General features: G+C 37.7%; 1 protein-coding gene across 3 annotated transcripts; it reads right to left on the reverse strand.

The window, feature by feature from the left end:
• LOC129778667 (zinc finger protein 501-like) lies at positions 1 to 2,407 on the reverse strand. 3 transcript variants are annotated; one of them, XM_055785719.1, is made up of 12 exons: positions 2,241 to 2,407; positions 1,570 to 1,808; positions 1,376 to 1,462; positions 1,235 to 1,318; positions 1,095 to 1,178; positions 950 to 1,033; positions 810 to 893; positions 667 to 750; positions 523 to 606; positions 383 to 466; positions 242 to 325; positions 1 to 185 (listed from the first exon to the last, which is right to left on the reverse strand). In XM_055785719.1, the coding sequence occupies exons 1-12, from the start codon at positions 2,261 to 2,263 to the stop codon at positions 73 to 75; spliced, it is 1,134 nt and encodes a 377-aa protein (XP_055641694.1). In that variant the 5' UTR covers positions 2,264 to 2,407; the 3' UTR covers positions 1 to 72. The 3 variants fall into 3 exon arrangements, with proteins under 3 accessions (XP_055641694.1, XP_055641693.1, XP_055641695.1); XM_055785718.1 differs by having other exon boundaries at positions 2,164 to 2,382; XM_055785720.1 differs by having other exon boundaries at positions 46 to 185; positions 238 to 325; positions 2,164 to 2,382.
• Between the last annotated feature and the right edge of the window lie 6,876 nt (positions 2,408 to 9,283).

Here is a 9,283-nt window from a genome sequence, read left to right on the forward strand (position 1 = left end):
GTAAACTTTTGAAAATATTTATCCTATGGACTTACTTTATTTTCCAACCATTTCCAACAACGACAAATGAATTCATCCGCATTCAGTTGTCTCTTCCTTTACGGTAACCTGTGATTCCTGCGCTGGACCGCTTGTATCTTTACCATGTGTATTTAGGTGATTTCTTAGGTAACGTTGACGTTCACCTGCAAAGAAGTTACCATGTTGAATTATTCATTATAGTGAAACATGTTTTACCAACGCGTATGAACTACAATGTGCTGCTTGCGTGAGGCAGAATTCTTAAATGTTCTCGGACAATCTGGACAATGATAGGGACGTTCACCTGCAAAGAAAAAAAATCTTAGTGGATGGTTCTTCGCAGTAAAATATATTTACAAACCCGTATGAGTTCGAATGTGATCTTTGAGTACTGTTGGATCCTTAAACGTTTTAGAACAATGTTGACAAGAATAGGGACGTTCACCTGCAAAAGAAAGATTCTACTGAAGGGTCCATTGTAGTAAAACATTTTGAACCAACCCTTATGAGTTCGAATGTGACTTTTGAGTACTATTGGATCCTTAAACGCTTTCGAACAATGTGGACAAGGATGGGGACCTTCACCTGCGAAGGAAAAACTCTGTTAATTGGTTCATTGTAGTATGTAAAACATTTTGAACTAACTCATATGATTTAGAATGTGTATTTTGAGTGAAGAATATCGCTTAAACGCTTTCGGACAATCTGGGCAAGGATAGGGACATTCACCTGCAAAGAAAAAAAAAGTCCTGGTGGATGATTCTTCGCAGTAAAATATATTTACAAACCCGAATGAGTTCGAATGTGATTTCTGAGTACTGCTGGATCCTTAAACGTTTTCGAACAATCTTGACAAGAATAGGGACGTTCACCTGAAAAGAAAAGGCTCTACTGAATGGTTCATTGTAGTAAAACATTTTGAACTAACCCGTATGTGTTCGAATGTGAACTTTGAGCGCTGCATGTTGCACAAACGCTTTCGGACAATGTGGACAAAGATGGGGACGTTCACCTGCAAAGAAAAAAAAAACATGATAATGGTTCTTCGCAGTAAAAGCATTATATTTACCAACCCGTATGCGTACGAATATGACTGTTGAGCGCTGAACGTTGCTTAAACGCCTTTGTACAATGTGTACAAGAAAAAGGACGTTCACCTGCAAATAAAAAGTTTTGCTGAATGGTACATTATAGTAAAACATTCTTTTCCAACCCGTGTGAGTACGAATGTGCTCTTCGAGCGCTATGTTTTGCTTAAACGCTTTCGTACAGTGTGGACAAGGATGAGGACGTTCATCTGCAAATTAATTACTCTTCTGAATGGATCATTATAGTGAACAAAATCGTTACTAACCAGTATGAATATGTCTAATATGTCTTTTGAGCGTTGTATGAAACTTAAACGCCTTGGAACAATATAGACAAGCATAGGAACGTTCGCCTGCAAGAAAATGATTCTTCTCAATGGTTCATTAACTACATTTTTTTGTTTACTTCTTGAAACAGATTATTCATCAATGTTTACAGTAAATAACAGAATATTCTCACCTGAGTGTAACCGTATAGAATATTTTATCAATCCTTCATTCGGTCGATTGTCGTTTTTTTCATCTATTTCGCCGATGAAGAATACCTGTTCTTTTTCTCCCTTGATATGCATTTTGGCTTCCTGTGGAATTGGCTCAAAGTTCGCTGTGGAATCTGTCTCGAAAATGTTATCATTATCCGACAGTTCGTGGTCATCAATCATTAACTCTGGCTCCATTTTAATGTCTGTCGGTTCGTCGCTAAGTAAATGAAATGTGGCCGAACATTAGTGTCGTTTATGGTATTCATGTTTGATCGAATAAGAAGTAATTGTCTATTAAAAATTATAAAAGCATGTAAGAACATTCCTTGAAACACAAAAATTTATCGTGTGAACAAAGTGCCTCAGAAGAAGAAATTGATTATGCCACATTCTTTCTTTCGCTCATCCATATTTTGTTGTAATTTATGCACAAAAGAGGAATATCATTCAAATTCTGGGAATGCATTCTGTGATAAGGAGGTTGTAAAAAATAACTTTGTTCACTAAGAATTTATGTTTTCTTCCAGTTTTATATATATATTAACGGAAAAATTCTGTCAGGAATAGAATACCTGAGATTAGGATACGAGCAGGTCATGTCGAAAGATAGTCCTGGATTGCAATGGTGCGGTTTCCCTTATGAACTTACAGGTTGTTACTGGCAAATGCCATCTCACTTCTCTGGAATTTTATATATTCAAATGAACGTAAAGCACAAGGTTGTCTAATCGTTTACGATTTTTATATTTCTAGAGCAAGCAAAGTAAACTTTTGTTTTGTTTTTATTTTAGCTGTTTCCTTTTGACAGCTTCGATCTAAAATAGAGATGTGCCATCCGCTCATGAGCTGTTCATTCGAATCGCTTCATCATAGTGAGCGGATTCGGATCGGCTCGCAATCAAAAAAACCAGGGGTATGACTAAAACCTCAAATCCCTCATATTGCCAGTGTACCCAATATTGCGGTTCACTGACATTTTGGTTCTGTCAATTACTGTTGTTTACAACTCGGTCCGGTTATATAGTCGAATAGTGGCTAACTTTAAACTCCATGTTAAATGTGAACACATCCATGTGAAACCGAAATATGAAAGTCGCTCATGCAGTTAGAAATAAAGCAGCGCATTTTTGTTGATTTTTACTATCTCCGTGATTTCAACGATTTCAATCCTCGCAAATGATATGTTGGTAAACAAATGACGCCATATTGATTTTGATTATGGGTAGCCTATATTCCAGCCGTATGGCACCCGCCATGTTTTTGATGCCAACATCTCACACGTCAGAAGTATTTGTTTTCTTCAAAACAGCGATCCGCGTTGACGGCAGTGAGCTTCGTTTACTAGTTTAGGGGAGCGTCAAAGAACAGCTGATTTTCAGTCGGAGTGAACGTTTTCAAAATTAAAATTATGAATGAAAATTAGCTTTCCCATATCAAATTAGTATTCTGTTTAAATTAAAAACATTTTTGTTTGCAGGTGGGGAAAAAGTCTCATACGAAATTTGTTTATGAAGACAACTTTATACTATAAAGAAAAAAATTAGCAACAATGTTGGAATTGTATGACCATATGGTTGAATGAAAGTCAGAAATTCGTAATTAAATAACATAATGTGAAAATTTTCATTCAAATTTTAAAATTTGAAAACCGGCTTCGTGTCTTCTAATCTGGTAGAGATTACACTAACGATTTTGGGACCCAAATTATGACTCTAACTTGAAGTCGCCACCAGACGTCGACGTTATCGCGAATTACCAATTTACCACCATCTGACATATCGTGATGTCGATGATGAACTTTTACAGCAGAGGGATAGTGAGATAGGCAGTGATGGTAGGTAGAGTGAGATAGCGATAATCGTGTCATACACCTGCTATATTCAATTGATGTCTAACCCTTGAAAAAAACGCAGCTCATCAGCTCATTACGGAGCTGGAGCTGATGAGCTGTTGAGTTGATGAGCTGCTGAGCTGATGAGCTGTTGAGCTGTTGAGCTGATGAGCTGTTGAGCTGTTGAGCTGTTGAGCTGATGAGCTGCTGAGCTGTTGAGCTGAAGAGCTGTTGAACTGTTGAGCTGTTGAGCTGCTGAGCTGTTGAACTGTTGAGCTGCATAGCTGTGGAGCGCAAAAGCTGCAGAGAGTGAATTGCGAGACGCGAAAGGATTTTTCGTCTCCCGCGCTTCATGGCATGACGTCAGTTTGTTTTCGTGTATCCCTCTTCGTACTTTAGCTTTAGCAGAGATGCCAGATAGGAAAAAAGGTTTTTGTTTTGAAGATATTCAATCGTTCGTTACATCATTAAATTTTTCTTATATGGCCAAACAAAATAATAAACATTATTATATGCTATAGAGAGCTTTTGGTGTGATACATAGAGAGCTAAATCTAGTGCTTAACGAAGCTATGACTACCGATCTGCCCGTAGAGTTCGTAAGCGGAACCATCGTACTCGTAAAAAAACGGAGCGGAGAGGACACTGCAAAAGCGTACCGACCGATAACACTGTTAAATGTGGATTTTAAAATCCTCGGTCGAATAATGAAAAAACGACTAGAACACGTGCTTGGAAATCATCGTTTACCGTGCGAAGCGCAGAAGAGCTGCAACCCTGGCCGCTCGATACTCGAAGCCACGCTGTCAATAAAAGACCGGATAGCCGAACTCACTGCGAGAAAAAGTAGAGGGAAGTTAATCTCCTATGATTTAGACGACGCGTTCGATCGGGTCTCACATCGTTTCCTACACCGTACGATGCTAGCTCTTGGAGTAAACCAGAGCTTCGTCAACCTTATGCAACGTATTTCCGAGCGTGCCACGTCACGCTTGTTAATAAACGGACATCTCTCACAAGAATTTCCCATCGAAAGATCGGTGAGGTAAGGAGATCCGATGTCAATGATACTTTTTGTACTCTATCTCCATCCGTTACTTACACGACTAAAGCGAATCTGTGACGGCGATTTATGTGTTGGTTACGCAGATGACATCAGCGTAATTGCGACATCTACAGATAAAATCGAACGCATGAATGAGTTGTTCAGCCGGTTCGAATCGGTTGCAGGTGCGAAATTGAATAGACACAAAACGACTGCGATTGATGTGGGAATGATCGACGAAAATCGGTTGGTTGTGCCGTGGCTTCAGACAGGAATGGTGATAAAAATTCTGGGGATAATGTTTACAAATTCAATACGAGCAATGATTAAACTGAATTGGGATGCGGTGGCTGCGCGTATAACGCAAAATATTTGGCTACACTCGCTTCGGGCTCTCACACTTACACAAAAAGTGACTCTGCTAAATACGTTTGTGTTATCGAGAATGTGGTATCTAGCATCAAACATTGGACCGAATAATGTCCACATAGCAAAAATCACGTCGGCTATGGGGTCATTCCTGTGGAGAAGTCTACCAGCACGTGTCCCGATGCAGCAACTAGCGCGTAGTAAAGAAAACGGTGGATTGAGCTTGCAGCTACCAGCGTTTAAATGCAAAGCGCTGCTCATCAACAGACATCTTCAAGAGGTCGACTCGATGCCATTTTATAATTTCATCCGAACTCGATCAAATCCTTAGATAGCAAATATGCCTTGTCTAAGAGAAATAGTGAAACAAGTACCCCTCCTTCCACTTTCACTCCAACAAAACCCATCCAGTGAGCTGTTCCACCGTTTCTTTATTGAGAAAACAGAACTTCCAAGAGTGGAAATAAATTACCCAGCAACGAATTGGCGTCGAGTGTGAAGAAATATATCGTCGACAGGACTATCCTCGAGCCAAAGAAGCTCAATGGACCTTTTCGTGAATGAAAAAGTGGAACACCGAAGACTGTTGAACATCATGCAGCGTGCAGATGGATCTAACTGCCTTCACTGTAATGCGGCAGTGGAGACTATTGCCCACAAGTATAGTGAGTGCCCGCGTGTGGCAGCAGCGTGGACCTTCATTCAACGAAAGTTATCTACCGCACTTGGCGGTTGGCAGAGACCATCATTCGATGAAGTGATGCGTCCAACACTAAAAAATATTGAACACAATAGACGGAAAATGTTCCTAAAAACAACAATAAATTATGTTAATTTCGTGAATAAGGCTGACAATAACGTTGATGTGAATGCGTTAAACTTCTATTTAATCATAAATGAATAAGGTTTTATTTCTAAAAAGCTGAAATAATTATTGTATGAAAAAAAATTAAATAAACAAAATAATTGATACTGGTCCTTTTGTTACCTTTGTGATCGTGAATAATTATTTCTCGTTGCACCTATTAGTGGATTTATTTTTATATCCTCGGATGCAAAAAAAAAAATCTCGATGGTTTTTTTCAAAAAACGTTGTCTCGGCCAATATTCCTGGAGGCATTTTATTTGGCTACTGCTGGTTTTTCTGTTGTTTAAGTTCAGCATATCCTAAGCATCTTCTATGTTGGATTTCAGCATTCAGTATTTGTTGTATATTATATTATTAGAATTCATATCAGTTCTAGTTTTTGTACAATTACAAATTAAATTCGTTTATTTTTTGCTTTCCGTCTATTAAGAAAATGCACACTATGCAATGTCCCATGGTGATTACGTTTCATATGCAATTGTGTGGACAACTGCAAAATTCAACTGAGCTCAAGAGCTGTTCCAAATGAACAGCTCACTTGTATGTGCTGAACGGCTCTGAGCCGCTCACCATGATGAGCTGATTTGCTCATCTCTAATCTAAAATGATTAAATAAACCAAGGATGCCAAGAAACTTCTTAACTATCCTCTGACCAAGATAGTGGAGTTAACAGGTGACCGGGATTACCATATCTACAGAATAATCTAAATTTATGTGCACTACACATACAGCGTCACCGTCACCGTCCCGTCAACTATTCTTTTGGACTTATTTTGCTGACGTCAAAGTTGCCGGTGATTGTGTATGTGAATGCTACCATACGATTTCCATGGGAGAATATTTGATATTTCATTCCTTCACGGTGACGGGACGTTGTATGTGTAGCGCACTTTATGCAGATTTTTCAGACTTTTTGGAACTAAGAATCTGTAGATACAGTTTTTTTGGTTTTAATACAGATTTACAGATTTTTCAAAATGATCCAACATTAGTTATGGCTTGATCTCAATAATATTTTTACCCACTAATCAATCTCATTCATTTAGCATTCGAATCAGTCTGAATGAGAATCATTCTGGTATTTATATGTGGCGTGTAGTTCAATCTAATACTTATGACAGACATACAGCTGTACTTGCGTTGTACTTCGAAAATTGTATGTCTGTCGCCATGTACAGCGCTAGAACCATGCAAGCAACTCGGTACAATCGCTGTACCTGTACCGACCTATTTTACCGCTGTACATGGCTACAGTTGTACTGTGCGCAGCGCCATAGACGGTTAGTGGTGGGTAGCATGAACAAAACGAATCAAAACATTTGGTATACATTCTTTTCAATGACTTTCTCTTGAGTTGATAACTCAGATTGGAAACATATTTGTTGTGTTCGATAGTTTAGACGCTAAATAAAAACCTTTTTCATTGAAATATTGGTGAAAATACAATGCAATAAATTCCAACTTCTGATTGTCAGTCTGACATGCGGTACAATGTACAACCAAAGTATGTGTGTCATGCTATCGTGGTACCTGTACAACGCTGTACACGTACAGCGCTAGTACAGTTGTATGTCTGTCCATGGTATAATATATATGACAGACATACAGCTGTACTTGCGTTGTACTTCGAAAATTGTATGTCTGTCACCATGTACAGCGCTAGAACCATGAAAGCAACTCGGTACAATCGCTGTACCTGTACCGACCTGTTTTACCGCTGTACATGGCTACAGTTGTACTGTGCGCAGCGCCATAGACGGTTAGTGGTGGGTAGCATGAACAAACCGAATCAAATCACTTGATAAACGTTCTTTTCATTGACTTTCTCTTAAGTTAATATCTCAGATTGGAAACTTGTTTGTTGTGTTTGATAGTTTAGACACTAAATAAAAACCTTTTTCATTGAAATATGTGGTGGAAATTGGAAAAATATCTGATTGTCAGTTTGACATACGGTACAATGTACAACCAAAGTATGTCTATCATGGTACGATGGTACCTGTACAACGCTGTACACGTACAACGCAAGTACAGCTGTATGTCTGTCCCTGGTATAAGGTGAATGGTGAAAGTTTGCGTCATCGGCTTGCTTTACAATAAATAAATAACACTGTTTATCTTTTTCCTACTAAAGCACAGTGAATGTGATTGACGATCTAACGTACAAATCTACACCTAGGCGGCGCTGCGGTGAAAGTGATGATGGTTTTAAATTTTGCCATGTGAGTTTATGGAAGGTTTGTAGTTCTTTTCATAAATCACAGTGTTATAATCATAAAATATAATTTGATTGCGATGAGTTTGGAAGAAATTTTATTCTGCGCAATGTTATATATAACAAGTTTTCTTTCAGTAGTGAAAATTATATAAATGTTGACAATGGTTGAACCAAAAAAGAAAATTCGAGAGCAGAATCAAAAACAAGTTGAAAAATACATGGTTCCTGCATGCGAGAACTACCTTGGAAACTCCGGAAGTAAAATATACGTGATTTGTTTTTGAGTTTAAGGTTACCTTATCATCATTTTCTTAGTTCAAAAACCAAATCCAGATGTCTCACCGATCGTTTACGTTTTGCGTTAGATCGCAAATATTTTACGTGGATAGCATCAACATCGTCAAAATCATAATATCTTTGCCAATCAAAGTTAAAATTATGCTACAAAATTGAACTTATAAATTTTACCCTTTGCGGTCGTACTAAATTTCGACACGCGTAATGTATAACTTTGTGAGATTTTGAAAGATGAACAAAATTTTTTTTATTTTTTGCAGACTTTTGACAGGAATTTACTAAAAAGTGTTTTATGTTTATGTTAAGAAAATGCTATAATTTTTCTTCGTGTGATATCTTCCGCATAAATAATTAGTTTGGTGTCTTCCGCCTTTTATCTTTCTGTTTGAACATTCAGAACAATGCCCTTTACATTTACACAGTGCCGCATTACATTCATTGATCCTTTCCTCATATAAATTTCATATAAAATTTACTAGACATTAAAATTTGTCTTGAAAAAGTTTAAAAAAAAAACAGTTAAAATTCACAAGACATTGTTGCATTGATTATAATATTAGTATACTTTTTTGCTGTGATGGCTGACAGCCGACAAACGACCGCAAAGGGTTAATACAGATTTCGATACAGATTTTCTGAGAAAAAACTCAGATAAAAAATTTTTTTGGGACCATAAACACAGATTTTATTATGGTAACCCTGCGGGTGACTTGTAACTTTAAGAATAGCGACAAATATAAAAATTTAAAAAACAATCTTCACTTCAAAATGAGTCAAAAAATAGACTCTAACAAATTTACCAAAAATCTTAATTTGAACTATTCAAGACGAAGTTTTGTGAGTGAACGCCATTCACAAGTTGATGAAAGTTTCATTTGTTGTCCTCTTCCTCGGAAAACTCTAGCCGTGTGTTTGTGAATACGTTTTGTCGCTGTCAATTCGAACTCAAGTACCGTAATTTACAAGTACAGTAAATGCCGAGGCACCCCTCAGTGTTGCATTGGAGGATGTTCAATTAAACGTGTCGCATTACAGGTCTGTCCAATTAGTTAGATGTCGCATT

Source organism: Toxorhynchites rutilus, chromosome 3 (genome assembly GCF_029784135.1).
Source record: "Toxorhynchites rutilus septentrionalis strain SRP chromosome 3, ASM2978413v1, whole genome shotgun sequence".
Taxonomy (NCBI): Eukaryota; Metazoa; Arthropoda; class Insecta; order Diptera; family Culicidae; genus Toxorhynchites; species Toxorhynchites rutilus.

What these genes read in the sequence shown, in the direction of transcription:
- LOC129778667 (XM_055785718.1), bottom strand. Translation starts at nt 2,189, where the DNA reads ATGACCTGCTCGTATCCTAATCTCAG. An exon ending in GCACATTCGTACTCACACGG is followed by an intron (nt 1,179 to 1,234) that starts GTTGGAAAAGAA and finishes TTTTATTTGCAG; the next exon opens with GTGAACGTCCTTTTTCTTGT. An exon ending in TCATATTCGTACGCATACGG is followed by an intron (nt 1,034 to 1,094) that starts GTTGGTAAATAT and finishes TTTTCTTTGCAG; the next exon opens with GTGAACGTCCCCATCTTTGT.